We start from the raw sequence: 18,007 nt of genomic DNA, 5'->3' as shown, positions 1-18,007 counted from the left end.
GGCAACAGTGATGCTCCTGGCGGGAAGAATAGATCAAAGTAACCCAGGCTACTATGTTCTACAGCAAAAAAGCAGTGTTGCTCTGAAAGTAATTGAATGATCATCTGAGCATGATTTAGACTTTGTTATCAAAAATAACAAATTATCCTTACGTCCTATCGAAAAGTGGTCTTCGGCAAAGTTGTAGCTGGGAAGTTTTCACATGAGATGAGTGTGTTCATTTTCCCATAGATTATTATGACGAGCAGTTAGAGGACTGAACACAAAAGGTTTGTCTTTTCCATAGTAATTTCCATATAAACTTCAAACAGCGTGTGCACAACCAAATTTCTTCCGAATCACTTCAAATTTTGGGAGGATCATTTTCATCATAATTGACATCGTTTAAGCATAGGGGAGCAAAAACTCCAAAATTTGCATCAGTCTAGTAGAACAGAGCTGAATGAATTGGGCTGAATGGAGTAGAGTGGAGCAGAGTAGAGCAGAATAGCACAAAGTTGAGCGAAAACCAACCAAAGTAAACCATAGTACAGCATTGTTAAGAGGACTAGATTAAAGCAAGAGTAAAGCATGTATTGCACTACCCATGTTCGCAAGGCTGTTTTCTGCATATTTTTGTTTTTTGAACGACAACTAACGAATGCTTCAAGATTTTTTCCGCACAGGTATTGTAAATTTTGCACCCTATCGGACGCGACGATTTGTAATCGTCGCCGGTGAAACCGTCGCCAAAATCGTCGCCAGCCAAGCAACCGCTGTGAATTCGACGTTTAACCAGTCTTACCAACACAATGGAAAATCACCACCTTTGATTTATTTTCTGGCATTTGACGTTCCACCAGTCTTGCCAACGAAAAGGCAAATCACCTCCTTTGATTGGTTTGCTGGCGAATATTGTAAATTTTGCACCTTATCGGACGCGACGATTTGTAATCGTCGCCGGTGAAACCGTCGCCAAAATCGTCGCCAGCCAACCAGCCAGTGCGAATTTGACTTTTCACCAGTCTTACCAACATAACGACAAATCACCTCCTTTGATTCGTTTGCTAGCGACGATTTTGTCGGTTTGTTTGAAAGTTGGCGGCGCGTTTCGTTGTCAATGAAACAGACAATATCAAATCATATGATTTGTAATCGTACTCTGAATAGTCAGAATGCTGAAATGTTCAATGGCGCTTACGTGGACCTTATGAACATGGGCAGTGACAGTACAGAACATCAGAGTTGAGTAGAGTAGCACAGTACCCGTAACGCGGGTAGATCACCTTTTCGAGGTGCGTTACGGGGTAAGATCTACCATATTGTACTCTTGTTGTATCTGTTCTTGTGAATACTTATAAGTTAGGGTCGGAAGAGTATAAGAGAGTAACAAGCCACTAAGACCCACCTATTTGTCCTAGATGATGAGGAGGTCGAAGTGGAAAAATGGCTCAATCAGCATCTGAGGTTGGTTCCAACTCATGAGACAATTTCTTTCCGAGTTCAAGAGTTTATCTTTCGAAATCTAAGAGGGAAACGATTTCGAATCAGTGGAGTAGCAGACCTCTTAACTTCTAAAATAAGCTTTTTGTTTCAAGGAATCTAAATGTCTCATGCGATGAAACCTGTTCACAGTTTCAAAAAACGACTTTGAACCTTATTGTGGTGACCACCCTATCGAAATATGCTGGCTGCTGGCTCAGCCATAGCAGAGCGAAATAAAACTATTCAGTTTATTACTGACTACGAACGCGCGCGTACCGTTTCATTTACTCGGTCAATCACACACCCGTCTATTGTGTACCTATGCGTGCGTGTCTGGCCGGTCTCTACTGTTGGGTCCGGACATAACAGTGGCGAACGAGGTGGTGTAATTTTTTTCCGTGATTGGAAATAATTGTGTTTCGCGCGTAGTTCTAGTGGTCGAAAACAACCGGGAGGAAACAATCGTCGGTATTCCGGAGTGGTTCAGTGTCCTGGACTAATTTTTGTGCAGTGGTTTGTACCGGCAGTTTGCTGTTTTTGGCTCAAGCTTGCCATACAGTGTGCCGTACAGTGTTTGGTTTTGTTTCCCACGGATTGTAGCGCTTGTTTGCTTGCCGTCGGAGGAACAGCTGATTGTGTTTGGTTTGTATCGCTGTTTGACGCTCAATCGCAGGTTTGATTGATGCGTTCACGTAAGTATTGCATGTAAAGTTGAAATAAAAAGAGAAAATTCTCAAAGTTTAAAACTGCATGCTTACTGTGGAAGTTTGCGATCCATTTTCTTTCGTCTAGCAAGCGAGGGAAAATAGTTTCTTTTTGTTTGTGATGCTTTATTCTGTTTCGCATTCACAGAAAGTTTTTGTCATCAGACTAGTGTGTGTTTCTGTTGATCAATAGTTTATTGCTACAACGTTGTTTGCGACATTAAGTTTAACGATACATGATCGTTGTCGCGAGGTGAAGTGTTTCATCGCATAAGTTTGTTGTATGCAAGGTTGTTTGTGTGTCACAACACAGTGTTCTTACCGCATTAGTTTTTGCGCGGAATAAAGTTTTTCAACAAAAGAAACCAGATCAGTTTTATGCTCAAAGCGTACAAAAAGTTTGTTTCGATCTGTTTATTATTTATTTATCTTTATTAGGGAGATTTTCAGCCCTTGGCTGGTTCATCTCGAACTTCGATCTGTTTGTTGAAGTTTGTTTTCAGTTTATGATTTAAACTGTAATAAAAAAAAAAAAAAATCGTTTGGAGTTTGTTTTAGTTAGAGTTACTGTGCGCGTGCTGTAGCCTTAGGTGCAGGAGACTCATTGCTTGCAAGCTCACGGGAGCGCTGTACATTGTGAGACCTTTTTTGGTGCGCCTCATTTTTCTTGAGATGTGTCTCACTGTGGTCTCATGCGCTCCGTCACATGTGCTGTTTAAAAGTCAGCGCAATAATTGAAGTTTTCAACGAGGATCGAAATTGTAACTCTTGGATCGCGAGTCTTCGACCATATCATGTAGGCCATCTAGACACCTGCATAATGGGTCGAAAATAGTTGTAGAGGCTCTTCGTTACTAAGCAGTTGTTTCACAACTTGGATACCAATGGCGAACCGTTGCGCCGAGCAGCGCATGAGACGAGTCTCCCCGAGAGCACATCACCTAGCGCGCGCTTTTAGAATTTTCGTGAGCCTCCGTCTAGCGCAGCACACTAGGATTCCGATGAGCTAAGAGACGGTTTGGTTGGAGGCACGTCAGTACATTTATGTGCTCCTGAGAAATATGTAACTCTAGTTTTAGTTGAACAAATCATGTCAACTACGTCGTCTGCAAGTTTTATCAAGCCGTTTATTCCTGGATCAGTTTCATTTCATAAGTATTTGGAGGATTTGAATCGTGAGTTTATGCATCGAGGAGTTTACCGTAAGGAAAAGCAAAAAGCTTCGTTTCTTGCTTCATGTACAGCTCAGGTTTTTAGTGAGTTGAAGCAAATTTTCAAAGAACGGAGTTTGAAAGACGTTTCGTTTGGAGAAATTACGGATGCATTACGGGGGCGGTTTGATGGAACAGAAGCAGAGGCAAAGGAAAGTTTAATCCATGGAGTTTCAACAAATCGCAGTTTACCTAGCAGTTTCAAGCAATCATTTTCGCATAATGACAAGAATAGTTTACCTTCACATTCACGCGAGCTGTTTTGTAGTTTTTGTCGCAGAGAAGGACATATTCGACGATTTTGTTTCGATCGAAAGAATAATAAGGTTGTCGATTCTTCAGCAGTTCAATCACAAAGTTTAGATGTTTCCTACAGTTTATCGTGCGAGTCAGAGTTTTCGTGCGAGGAAACAGATTGTTTAACATTTTCAGTCAACAGAATTAATGAGCCGTGTTATCGGACAGTTTACGTTGACGGTATTTGTTTGAAAATGGAAGTTGATTGTGGTGCTGCCGTTTCCGTCATTGATTCATCAATGTACGAGGAAGAATTCGATCATATCATATCATATCATATATATATATACCGATAGAACCATGTGACAAGAAGCTTGCCGTGATAAATGGAAGTCGTTTGAAGGTTTATGGTAAAATTCAAGTATTGGTTGAGTTGGACGGACGATCAGAAGTCGTTAATCTGATAGTTTTGCGTAGTGAGAACAGGTTTACACCTTTGCTTGGACGCGATGGGTTGGATTTATTTATTCCAAGTTGGCGTAGTGTGTTTGCAACTCGTAGTATCAATCAACTGTCAGTTTCTCATGACCAAATTCTAGTGGATGTTAAGCGCAAGTTTGCCAATGTTTTCGATAAATCATTATCAACCCCAATCAAAGGTTTTGAAGCGGATCTAGTTTTGAAAGATCATACACCGATATTTAGACGTGCCTATGACGTTCCGTTGAGGTTGAAGGATAAGGTCGTGGAACACCTTGAGAGTTTGGAAAAGGATGGCGTCATAACTCCGGTCGATGCGAGTGAGTGGGCATCTCCGGTGATCGTCGCCGTGAAGAAGAGTGGTGATATTAGGATGGTTATCGACTGTAAAGTCTCGATTAACAAGGTCATAATCCCTAATACGTATCCTCTACCTTTGGCACAAGACATGTTTGCATCTTTGGCTTGCGCGAAGTTGTTTTGTTCACTAGATTTGGCAGGAGCGTATACACAGCTTAAGTTGTCTAAAAAGTCTAGAAAAATAATGGTGATTAATACGATTAAAGGTTTGTTTACGTATAATCGTTTACCAGGAGGTGCTTCATCAAGTGCAGCGATTTTTCAACGTGTCATGGATCAGGTTTTGAAAGGTATTGACGGAGTTTACTGTTACCTTAACAATGTTTTAATAGCAGGGAAAGACGAGAAAGACTGTTTACGAAAGCTTTATTTGGTCTTAGAGCGACTCTCTAATGCCAACTTGCAAAAATGCAAATGGTTTGTGACTAGTTTACCATTTCTGGGTCATGTGTTGACGGATAAAGGTTTGTTGCCGTGCCCAGAGAAGGTGGAAACAATTCGTAGAGCCAGTGTTCCGAATAATGTTTCCGAGTTGAAGGCATTCTTGGGTTTAATTAATTACTACGGTAAATTTATTCCCAATCTGTCGTCTCGCCTTAGTTGTTTGTATCGTTTGCTCAGGAAAGACGTTAAGTTTGTCTGGACTGCTGAGTGCACTAGTGTGTTTGAAGACTGTAAGCTCTCGTTGTTGATGTCAAACCTGTTGGAATTTTTCGATCTATGCAAGCCTGTCGTTGTTGTGACAGATGCTAGTAGTTACGGGTTAGGTGGAGTCATTGCACATGACATAAATGGAGAAGATAGGCCCATTTGTTTTACCTCCTTCAGTTTAACAAATGCACAGAAGTCCTACCCGATACTGCACTTGGAAGCGTTGGCCGTTGTGAGTACCATTAAAAAGTTTCATAAGTTTCTGTTTGGTAAAAAGTTTACTGTGTATACTGACCATAAGCCGTTGATTGGAATCTTTGGTAAGGAAGGAAAGAATAGTTTGTTTGTGACGCGTCTGCAGAGATATGTATTGGAACTGAACATCTACGATTTTGACATTGTTTACAGACCGTCATCAAAAATGGGAAATGCAGATTTTTGTTCGAGGTTTCCTTTACCAGACGAAGTACCAGTTGCACTACAGAGAGAGTTTATTAAAAGTTTGAATGTTTCGAGTGAGTTACTATTGGATCACGGTGTACTAAAATCAAGAAGGTGATATACTCCGAAAACTGACAGCTACTTGACGACGTCATTCCTATCCACCTCGAAAAAAATTGCGAAAAAAAATGATCTAGTGGTCTGGAAGGTATATGGTACGATAGGAGTGACGTCACATGTTTACAGTGAAACTTGATATTTACATCAGTAAAGAGCCTGCCTTGTTATTTTTTATGCCGTGCTATTGGATTACGTTTTAGTTGCAGAAGAAACCAAACAAGACGAGTTTATACAGCAGATTGTTTACTACCTGAAACATGGTTGGCCTAAAAAGTTGGAGCGAAGTTTGTTGGATGTTTATGCTCATCATCAGGATTTGGAGTTGGTCGATGGATGTTTATTGTACCAAGATCATGTGTTTATACCTGTTAGTTTACAAAAACAGATCCTGAAGCTGTTGCATAAGAACCATTCAGGCATTACCAAAATCAAACAGTTAGCCAGAAGAACAGTTTACTGGTTTGGCATGAACAGCGACATTGAAAGTTTTGTCAAGTCGTGTAGTGTATGTTGCCAGATGAATGCAGTAGCAAAGCAAGTTCCTCATTCCTCTTGGATACCAACGAATAAACCGTTTTCGCGTATACACGCTGATTTTTTCTACTTCGATGAGAAGGTTTTCCTGGTCATTGTTGACAGTTTTACCAAATGGTTGGAAGTTGAATACATGAAGTATGGAACAGATGCCAGGAAAGTCAACTCGACGTTCATGAGTGTTTTCGTTACCTGATGTAATCGTTACTGATGGCGGACCACAGTTCAATTCGAAGGAATTTACGGATTTTATGGAAAGACATGGTGTGAAGGTGATGAAGAGTCCACCGTATAATCCGTCAAGCAACGGTCAAGCGGAGCGTATGGTGCGAGTTGTCAAGGAGAGTTTGAAGAAGTTTTTATTGGATCCAGAGCTGAGAAGTACAACAACCGAGGATTTAGTTTCGTATTTTCTGTTTGGTTATCGTAATTCGTGTTTGGAAGAAGATAACAAGTTTCCTTCGGAGAGGTTGTTTAGTTTTAAACCTAAGACGCTGTTTGACTTGATTCATCCTAGAAATAGTTTTAGGAATCATATGACGAAGCCTACAAGTGTGTAAAATCCTAAGCAAGATAACAATGACTACCGTAAGCCTGACTGGACAGATGTTGTGCCCAGGAGACACTGTTTACTATAAAAATTTTAGAACAACTGACATCAGACGATGGCTAGAAGCCAAATTCCAGAAGCGTGTTTCCTCACATACATTTCAAGTTTCCGTAGGAGGTCGTGTGTATTTGGCACATCGTAATCAGTTGAAGCAGGCTGGAAACGGCAAGAGTCGACGGTATGTAACTTTTTCGAGGGGTAAGGAGCATGGACGCAGCAGAAAACGTACTAGAGAGCGATTCTGACGATGCTGAAGATTTTTACGGTTTCCCAGCAGATTCTTTTGTGTTTAGGGATAATTGTGAAAATCCGTTGAATGACAGTCGAGATGGTTCTGGAGAAGTTGTTGCAGGTTCGATGTCACCTGAAGAGTTGGATTGTGGAGTTCCTGACAGAGGAGTTTTGCAAGCTGACGAGGTTGATCCATTGGAAGGACCGTCATCGAGATGATCGTCGAGCTCAGATCGTCAAAAAGCAAGTTTACGCCGTTCGAGGCGAATCAAGCGTTTCAGAAGAGACAGCAAATATGTTTACTACTGATGTCGAATCATAGTTTGTTTGTTTGTTTGTTTGTTTTCGGTAGTTTGTTTTACCGACTGTTTACAGCAGTACTGTTTTGCTGTGTTCGAGAAGTATCCACGTTGTTCCCGAAAGTATTGAAAGTGTTTAGTGTGAATTTCAGTGTTGTGTATAGTTCATCCGTTCATCTAAAAGGGGGAGAACTGTGCTGACCACCTTATCGAAATATGCTGGCTGCTGGCTCAGCCATAGCAGAGCGAAATAAAACTATTCAGTTTATTACTGACTACGAACGCGCGCGTACCGTTTCATTTACTCGGTCAATCACACACCCGTCTATTGTGTAGTCCCTATGCGTGCGTGTCTGGCCGGTCTCTACCGTTGGGTCCGGACATAACACTTATAAGTAGAAGAAATAATTTGATACGCTAGAGTACCGATGCATGGTCAAAATCAGTATCATTCAACCAGCTTAGTGGCCGAACGTGATTAAGGGGCGCGCTTTTGAGAGTTTAATGGTGACAAACTGTTTTCTCCAAAAGGTATAAATAGTGGTATCTTTTTCTAAAGAGGCTCTATGCAAAATGGTAAAGAATGATATTTGTATAAAAAACGACTATTTCATTATTTCTCAATAGTAATGGAGTAGAACGACATGCACTAAACAAAGGACACGGGTATACCACAAAAGATCAAAGAAAACTGGTCGCAGTGGTTCATCCCGAACAGAAACAGATGACAGAGTAGCACAGAGAAAAACAGAGCAGAGTCCAGAGGAGTAGAGCAGGAATATAGTAGATTTGAGCCGAGCTTATTAGAATAGGGAAAATTAGAACCAATTAGAGAAGACTAAAGAACAATTGAAAATAATAGAACAGAATACAATAAAACAGAACAAAGTAAGATAGAGCAGAGCCAATTAGAATGCAGTAGAGTCGACCAGAACAGAAAAAAAATAGAGTAGGGGAATTAGGGGCATAATGGACACGTTAAGCAAATGTTCGTTTTAAGACCATTAAATGGCAATATTTTTAATTTACCCCCGGCTAGTTTTCAAGTTTGATGTTAGTACGACGCGCCACATTCATTCATAGTGATAAAAATCATATCATATGTCAGAAAAGCGAGATAGAAAATTGGGTCGAAAACAAGGCTGGTAAAAAGGTATCGGGGCGAAATGAACACCTGCATGAAATTTAGTTATTCCAATATATTCAATGACTGTCAATCATTCCGATATGCAAAAGGGCTCTCCCTCAATCATAATAGCTAAAAAGAACCATTCTGGGTTCGTTACTTTACTCAAAAATTAGATTCTTCCACGGTCTTGCTTATATGCCAATTTGAAACTGAGAAAAATTTTAAGTCAAATTTTGAAGAACAATTGAAGCAAAAAATAAACTTTCATACCGTCAAACATTTTAAATGCATTACAGATTTCATGCAGTGAATGAACTTTTGATGAAATATGCGTATTATCAGATATTGAGAGGGTGTCCATTTCGCCCCGTATGTTCATTATGCCCCTAATCCCCCTAAGTAGATCATATTGTATAAAAAAAACTCAAAGCACACTGAATCTCAGCTGATATGTATAAACATCTTCAACGATGCAAATTGCTCGTCTCTGCTGAAGCCATGTAAAAGCCGAACATCTTCAATTACCTCCCCTACACGCATAAATGATTTATACTTTGTGTCCACACATCTATCGCGCATAAGACATCGATGGCAGCAGGACGCCCCTGGTTGGAGTCTCAAACATTCCACTGCATACAAGCGCACCGAAGAATCACGTTTTCAAACGATACGCGCCTTCCGAAGCGTGTGCTGGTGAGTTCGCCGGTACACGCTGGAGAGGCTCTCTCCTATGGCACACACCCTAAAGCCTGCGGCCGCTTGTATAAATGATCGCGAGCGGGAAGTGGCCAGATTAATTGGACTTCACTAGTGCGCGTTAGTGTGCCACCAGAGCCAGACTACTTCGGACGGACTTTTCTGTTTTTTTTTTGTAAGATACAGAGAATCGGCTATAGTGAAGCACGTTGTGGTTTATCTACCGAAGTTATAGTTGAGTTGTGTAAACTAGGTTCAATTGAGTGCAATCAGTGGATTCTAAGATGGCTGCGGTCACGGAAGGTAATTTAAGGATTTAATAGTTTTACTGGATGAGCACTGATTTATGGTCTTTTGATTGTGTTTTATAGTCGGTGGAATCAAGCTGGGTAAGCTGTTGATCGAGGGTAAGACCAAGCAGGTATACGACGTGCCTTCGCTGCCGGGTCACTCGATCTTGCTGAACAAGGATCGTATTACGGCGCACAATGGCGTTCGGGCGCATGACCTCGAAGGAAAGGCCCAGATCTCCAACCAGACCAACGCCAAGGTGTTCGGGCTATTGAACCAGGTCGGCCTGAAGACGGCTTTCGTTCGGATGGTTTCGGACAATGCTTTCTTGGCGCGCAAGTGCGAGATGGTGCCGATTGAATGGGTCACCAGAAGACTGGCCACCGGATCGTACCTGAAGAGAAACCCCGGCGTGAAGGAAGGATTCCGATTCTCGCCACCGAAGCAGGAAACTTTCTACAAGGACGATGCCAACGATGACCCGCAGTGGAGCGAAGAGCAGATTGTCTCCGCCGGTTTCAAGGTCAATGGAGTGTTGATCGGTAAGTAGTGAAGGTATTTAAGCCAAATCTCAAAAATCTGGAGAACCAATCATCCGTTTAAGCTGAAAACTTGATCGATTGGTCATTAGCTTGTGGTGACTAATCGATCAAATTTTCAGCTAAAACCGATGTACAGTTGTTCAGATTTGTGCCTTTGAAAATTTGTCGTTTGGCTTTGATTCATCTTCACCTTAATCCCTAACTCGTTTCGAGTAAATATGTTTTCGAAATCTTTCCAATAACAAACTCAAACAAACAAGTTGTGACCGTCCTTATCAACCGGCTTTTCAACATCTACAGCAACAACAATAACAACCACAATCGTTAATAGTAAGCAATCAGTAGGCGCTGGCTGTTACTTTGACCCTCCGTAGATGGAGTTCCCATGTCAACGCACGACTCTCGTCGTGATGATCCTTTCGTCAATTGGTTACCATGGCAACAACAAACATGGCGCGATGTTTACCGCTTACCATCGGTCCGATCAATAACATTTTCATCATAACAAGTAAGACCGATAAGGGCTCGCTTTGTTGATGGTTACAACAGCCTCGACTACATCACCATCAGTGGGGGTCGATCGATCCTCTTCCTTGAGCGATCGTCGTATAGGCGCAATTCGATCGCAAGAAAACAATAACAACTGTTCTAGTAATCATGTTTTTATGATGCAACTTCATCTTGCAATTGGTCACCATAACAGTAGGCCGACGTCAGAGATTTAGAAACGATGGCCAGCCTACTTTGTAGTTACTGGCTTATCATTGTTTTTATATAAAACTTTAAAGAATGACGCAACGATCCCTTTTTTACATGTCTGCTTGTTTGGAACGTGAGATCCACAGCATGGAAATAATTGATGGAGAATCTGTGTCACAAATGGACATTTTTGTTGGTTAATTGATGAATATAGTAGATTTTTAAATCACCTTACCATCAAATATTGTTCAAAATAATGACAACCTAATAGTGGCTTCTAATAACCTTTTTTTTTTGTTTTAGGATTCTGAAAATCTTTTTTATTGTCTATAGAGCCAAGTGGTTTTTGGAAGACCCCTAACGGTTATTCTTAGAATCTTCTAATGATTTCTCTTTTAATTCTCTTGAGATACATCTAATGTTAGATTTTCCTGGAATTTCCTTCGGAAGCTTTTAAGGATTCTGTTGGAATTTTTTACACATGCATAACGAAATCATTCTACAGAAATTCCTCTCGAAATAATTTTCCAGGAGATTCCACTCAGAATGCTGTTGAGATTCTACTATACATACAGAGATATCTATCGGAGTCCTACAGGGACTCCTCTCGAAATCTTTCAGAGATTTCTGTCGGAATCATTCAGAGATTCCTTTCTTATATCTCTAAAGATACTCAGAATCACAAAAAAAATCCTCTCGGAGATCTCCAAAGTTTCCTCTGCAGAGATTGATCAGGCAATCTTTTGGATATTTATGTAGCAATCGCCATTTCTTTTAGAACCGTGTGGAGATTCCTCTCGGAATCTTGTGGATATTTCTCTCGGAATCTTGTGGATATTCCTCTCGGGGTCTTGTGGAGATTTCTCTCGGAATCTTGTGGAGATTCCTCTCGGAATCTTGTGGAGATTTTTCTCGGAAACTTGTGGAGATTCCTCTAGGAATCTTGTGGAGATTCCTTTCGGAATCTTGCGGAGATTCCTCTCGGAATCTTGTAGAGATTCCTCTCGAAATATTGTGGCGATTCCTCTCGGAATCCTGTGGAGATTCTTCTCGGAACCCTGTGGAGATTCCTCTCGGAATCCTGTGGAGATTCCTCTCGGAATCCTGTGGAGATTCCTCTCGGAATCCTGTGGAGATTCCTCTCGGAATCCTGTGGAGATTCTTCTCGGAATCCTGTGCAGATTCCTCTCGGAATCCTCTGGAGATTCCTCTCGGAATCTTGTGGAGATTCTTCTCGGAATCTTGTGGAAATTCCTCTCAGAATCTTTTGGAGATTCCTCTCGGAATCTTGTAGAGAATCTTCTCGGAATCTTGTGGAGATTCCTCTCGGAATCTTGTAGAGAATCTTCTCGGAATCTTGTGGAGATTCCTCTCGGAATCTTGTGGATAATCTTCTCGGAATCTTGTGAAGACGCCTCTCGAAATCTTGTGGAGATTCATCTCGGAATCTTGTGGAGATTCCTCTCAGAATCTTGTGGAGATTCCTCTCGGAATCTTGTGGAGATTCCTCTCGGAATCTTGTGGAGATTCTTCTCGGAATCTTGTGGAAATTCCTCTCAGAATCTTTTGGAGATTCCTCTCGGAATCTTGTAGAGAATCTTCTCGGAATCTTGTGGAGATTCCTCTCGGAATCTTGTAGAGAATCTTCTCGGAATCTTGTGGAGATTCCTCTCGGAATCTTGTGGATAATCTTCTCGGAATCTTGTGAAGACGCCTCTCGAAATCTTGTGGAGATTCATCTCGGAATCTTGTGGAGATTCCTCTCAGAATCTTGTGGAGATTCCTCTCGAAATCTTGTGGAGATTCATCTCGGAATCTTGTGGAGATTCCTCTCAGAATCTTGTGGAGATTCCTCTCGGAATCTTGTGGAGATTCCTCTCGGAATCTTGTGGAGATTCCTCTCGGAATCTTGTGGAGATTCCTCTCGGAATCTTGTGGAGATTCCTCTCGAAATCTTGTGCAGATTCCTCTTGGAACCTTGTGGAGATTTCTCTCGGAATCTTGTGGAGATTTCTCTCGGAATCTTGTGGAGATTTCTCTCGGAATCTTGTAGAGATTTCTCTCGAAATCCTGTTGAGATTCCACTCGGAATCTTGTGGAGATTCCACTCGGAATCTTGTGGAGATTCCACTCGGAATCTTGTGGAGATTCCTCTCGGAATCTTGTGGCGATTCCTCTCGAAATCTTGTGAAGATTCCTCTTGGAATCTTGTGTAGATTCTTCTCGGGATCTTGTGGATATTCCTCTCGTAATCTTGTTGAGATTCCACTCCGAATCTTGTGGAGATTCCTCTCGGAGTCTTGTGGAGATTCCTCTCCGAATCTTGTGGAGATTCCTATCGAAATCTTGTAGAGATTCCTCTCGAAATCTTGTGAACTTTCCTCTTGGAATCTTGTGCAGATTCCTCTTGTAATCTTGTGGAGATTCCTCTCGGAATCTTGTGGAGATTCCTCTCGTAATCTTGTGGAGATTCCTCTCGTAATCTTGTGGAGATTCCTCTCGGAATCTTGTGGAGATTCCTCTCGGTATCTTGTGGAGATTCCTCTCTGAATCTTTTGGAGATTCCTCTCTGAATCTTTTGGAGATTCCTCTCTGAATCATATGGGGATTCCTATTGGAATATTGTGGAGATTCCTCTCGGAATCTTGTGGAGATTCCTCTCGGAATCTTGCGGAGATGCCTCTCGGAATCTTGTGGAAATTCCTCTCGGAATCTTGTAGAGATTCCTCTCGGAATCTTGTGAAGATTCCTCTCGGAATCTTGTGGAGATTCTTCTCGGAATCTTGTGGAGATTCCTCTCAGAATCTTGTGGAGATTCCTCTCGGAATCTTGTGAAGATTCCTCGCTGAATCTTTTGGTGATTCCTTGCTGAATCTTTTGGAGATTCCTCTCCGAATCTTGTGGGGCTTCCTCTCGGAATCTTGTGGACATTCCTCTCGGAATCTTGTGAAGATGCCTCTCGGAATCTTGTGGAGATTCCTTCCTAAATCTTGTGGAGATTCATCTGGGAATTTTGTGGAGATTCCTGTCGGAATCTTGTGGAGATTCTTCTCAGAATCTTGTGGAGATTTCCCTTGGAATCTTGTGGAGATTCCTCTCGGAATCTTGTGGAGATTCCTCTCGGAATCTTGTGGAGATTCCTCTCGGAATCTTGTGGAGATTCCTCTCGGAATCTTGTGGAGATTCCTCTCGGAATCCTGTGTAGATTCCTCTCGGAATCTTGTGGAGATTCCTCTCGGAATCTTGTGGAGATTCCTCTTGGAATCTTGTGGAGATTCCTCTCTGAATCTTGTGGAGGTTCCTCTCGAAATCTTGTGGAGATTCCTCTCGGAATCTTGTGGAGATTCCTCTCGAAATATTGTGGAGATTCCTCTCGGAATCTGGTGGAGATTCCTCTCGGAATGTGGTGGAAATTCTTCTCGGAATCTGGTGAAGATTCTTCTCGGAATCTGGTGGAGATTCCTCTCGGAATCTTGCGGAGATTCCTATCAGAATCTTGTGCAGCTTCCTATCAGAATCTTGTGGAGATTCCTCTCGAAAACTTGTGGAGATTCCTCTCGGAATCTTGTGGAGATTCCTTTCGGAATCTTGTGGAGATTCCTCTCGTAATCTTGTGGAGATCCTCCAGAGGTTCCTCTCGGAATCCTCCAGAGGTTCCTCTCGGAATCCTCCAGAGGTTCCTCTCGGAATCCGCCAGAGGTTCCTCTCGGAATCCTCCAAAGGTACCTCTCGGAATCCTCCAGAGGTTCCTTCTGGAATCTTCCAGAGGTTCCTTCCGGAATCCTCCAGAGGTTCCTTCCGGAATCCTTCAGAGGTTCCTTCCGGAATCCTTCAGAGGTTCCTCTCGGAATCCTCCAGAGGTTCCTCTCGGAATCCTCCAGAGGTTCCTCTCGGAATCCTCCAGAGGTTCCTCTCGGAATCCTCCAGAGGTTCCTCTCGGAATCCTCCAGAGGTTCCTCTCGGAATCCTCCAGAGGTTCCTTCTGGAATCTTCCAGAGGTTCCTTCCGGAATCCTCCAGAGGTTCCTTCCGGAATCCTTCAGAGGTTCCTCTCGGAATCCTCCAGAGGTTCCTCTCGGAATCCTCCAAAAATTCCTTTCGGAATCTTACAGAGTTTCCTCTCAGAATACTACAGAGGTTCTTCTCGATATCCCAGAGGTTCTTCTCGATATCCCAGAGTTTCCTCTCGGAAACCTTTTCAAATTATTCTCAGAAATCACCATAGACCCATCTAGGAATTCTCCTAAAATTTATCTTGGAACCCTTCAGCGATTCCTCTTGTATACTCTTCAGAACGCTCTTGCAATCTTCTTCAAAACACCATAGAAACTCTTATCGCCACATACTGACTACATCTTCCTTTTCATCATTAGGTCAAGACGAGGTGGACATCATGCGCCAGACAACCATTCTGGTGTTCGAAGTCCTCGAACGTGCCTGGGCCACCCGTAACTGCGCCCTGATCGACATGAAGATCGAGTTTGGAGTGGACGCCGACGGCCAACTGCTGGTGGCGGACGTCATCGATTCCGACTCGTGGCGTCTGTGGCCATCGGGCGACAAGCGCCTGATGGTTGACAAACAGGTCTACCGCAACCTGGCTTCGGTTACCGCCTCCGATCTGGACACCGTCAAGCGTAACTTCCTGTGGGTCAGCGAGCAGTTGGATAACCTGCAGCCGAAGAACGACCATCTCGTGGTGGTGCTGATGGGCAGCCCCTCGGACAAGGATCACTGCGAGAAGATCGCCAAGCATTGCCGCGAGCTGGGATTGAACGTGGAGTTGCGGGTGACCTCGGCGCACAAGGGAACCAAGACGACACTGCACATCGTGAACGAGTACGAGAGCGTCCTGAGCAACCTGGTGTTCATCACGGTGGCCGGTCGCTCCAACGGCCTTGGACCGGTCCTGTCCGGTAACACCAACTATCCGGTGATCAACTGCCCACCGGTGAAGCCCGAGAACGTCAGCTTGGATGTGTGGTCCAGCTTGAACCTGCCGTCGGGACTGGGATGTGCCACGGTACTGTACCCGGAAGCGGCAGCCTTGAACGCGGCGCAGATTCTCGGGCTGAACAACTTCCTGATCTGGTCCAAGCTGCGCGTCAAGCAGCTGGCCAACTTCACCAGTCTGATCTACGCCGACAAGGGCTTCCGCGGGGTCAGGAAGGAGTAGAGTTGTATGACAGTTGTGTAAGGATGTTATTTTGTAAGGTTTCGATTTGATTAAGCTATAAGACATTTATATATTTGTTAGCAGATGAAGAGTACAATAAAATCTTTTTTTATAACAATTTGAATGTCGTTCTTTTCTGCTTCCGATTCACTGTTGATCTTCGAGAATGTTTGAGGATTTCTTGGAGAAATCTTAAGGACTACTTATCAATGTACTTTATCCCAACAAAAGTTTCCGTTGTTGTTTTTTGCTTCCAAATTCCGTTGGAACGTGGTCGGCTATGTTGGGTAGCTAGCTAGTAGCTAGTCACATAATGTTTAAGTGTTTTCAAACATACTTGAAAATTAAATTCTACCTCACATTATCCGTTGCCAATTCTTTTGAAAATGAAACAACAATCGATTGCAGTGCAGCCAGCACTCATCTGTCAAAAACCACGCGCTCTTTTCTTTTGCGTTTCTTTTGATTCTGTTTCGCACTGCCTGAGTGCCTGTACAATGTACAGTGTACATGTTTGTTTACCTCCATCCTCGCACTTATATGTATTTTGTACTGTTGATGGATTTTGCTCGTTTGGTGCATTTATCGTGGTTGTTTTGGTTTTAGTCTTGCTCCAGCTACAACCAATGAAACAACATCCGAAACCGGACGATTGAAACATTTCACTTGCAGTGCCATTTGTTTAGCTTAAGGTAGTTTTGTGCCGGTTTTAAATTATCCAATAACGTCCTCGTGAAAATGATGAAAAGAGCAACCAGTTTGTCACCGGTTAATCCAATCCTCAAGAAATCCAGACTCGATTTCGGTGAGTGAAAGCTTGTTTTGTTGTTATTTGATGTAGGTATATATATACCGTAATCCGGGGTAACATTGATCAGTTTTTGAGATATCTATTAATGTTTTCATTTGAAAATGCAAATGTTGCAAGTTTTTTATTTTTGAAACAAGTACTGGCACTCACCGCTTGTGACTGTATACTGTATTTTGGTTTTAAAAAGATTTAAGTATGTTTAAATAAATGTTTTAAGTGATTTTTTGATTTAGCTGATATGGGGTAACATTGATCAGCCACGTGAATAACGTTCGGGGATATTGAAAATATCGTTGCTTACTTAAATCATGACCCCTCAAGCCGAATATGAAGTCCAAACTCTTACAAGTCATTAACTTTTTGTGTTATTTCAAAAATAAAATCACTTTGAACCGCACAATACGCCTAAAGGTAGGCAATTTCATAAGAAAATTCTGCATTCTTAATAGTACTTCGTTAATATTGCTTAATTGAATAAACTTTTGATAGATTCCACAACGGAATCGTTTTCGGCGATGCCATTTTCAGTAACAGTCGCATCTTGCTTGCTCATACCATTTGCAGAACTCGTGTGAGACATGAATCTTCGGTAGTGTCATCCATGATGATAAAAATCATTGATTCAAAAAGTTGATAAATTTACACATGAACGAAACGCAATTTTCGCAAAACCCTCAATTTTCATTAGCTTATGAATGTAAGAAAAAGAGGCTCCATTCAGGCTTTGATAATATTTCATGGATAAATGATTATTTGACCTCATTACGAAAAGGGTCATACTGATCAAAGTTACCCCGCTGATCAATGTTACCCCGGATTACGGTAGCTGTTTTGCAATTTATTCATTCATTACCCTTTTGGTACTTTCGAGGGAAGCGTCAAACGCGGTGGACAGGGTATGAAGCATCTGCATATGGATGTAAACAAGTTTTTTGCATTTTATGTACTGCAAAACAGTGGGTTGAAGAGGGGTAATTGAGTTAAAAATAGAGTCCTAAAACCCTATCTTTATGTTTACATCAAATGCATAAGCTTGCGCCCAAACCCAAAAAAAAATGGTTTGATTTTCGTTTTTAAAATTTAGAGGTTTTGTGATAATGCTAAAGTTTTCGGCGAATTATTTTTTACGTGTACGGTGTCAGACAGGAACATGAAACCCGAGTAGGTTTTTTTTGTTGACGAAGTAGGATGCTCAAAAGTGTCAAAATTGAAACTTGAGTTCTCCATTGTCGGTACATAACTAATACCGTACACCCCCATTAATTTGAACGGTACCTCATGCAAACCATCGGGGTTCATTTTTAATTTGAACATCTAGTCAC

General features: G+C 42.1%; 2 protein-coding genes across 2 annotated transcripts in view; both read left to right on the top strand.

The window, feature by feature from the left end:
* The first annotated feature begins 9,263 nt into the window (after positions 1-9,263).
* On the top strand, positions 9,264-15,992 carry LOC5578622 (multifunctional protein ADE2). The gene is made up of 3 exons (XM_001656993.2): positions 9,264-9,470; positions 9,539-10,000; positions 15,072-15,992. Exons 1-3 carry the CDS (start codon positions 9,452-9,454, stop codon positions 15,872-15,874), a joined length of 1,284 nt encoding a protein of 427 aa, XP_001657043.1. The 5' UTR covers positions 9,264-9,451; the 3' UTR covers positions 15,875-15,992.
* Positions 15,993-16,453: 461 nt separating this feature from the next.
* LOC5578621 (putative sulfiredoxin) overlaps positions 16,454-18,007 on the top strand; it is a 31,484-nt gene continuing 29,930 nt past the window's right edge. The window contains exon 1 of the mRNA XM_001656992.2: positions 16,454-16,679. Coding sequence (XP_001657042.1) covers positions 16,613-16,679 — 67 coding nt within the window. The 5' untranslated portion in view covers positions 16,454-16,612. The remainder of the gene's footprint in view (positions 16,680-18,007) is intronic.

Source organism: Aedes aegypti, chromosome 1, assembly GCF_002204515.2.
Source record: "Aedes aegypti strain LVP_AGWG chromosome 1, AaegL5.0 Primary Assembly, whole genome shotgun sequence".
NCBI lineage: Eukaryota > Metazoa > Arthropoda > Insecta > Diptera > Culicidae > Aedes > Aedes aegypti.
The sequence above is the reverse complement of the archived record's forward strand: the minus strand, read 5'-3'. Positions and strand labels throughout refer to the sequence as shown.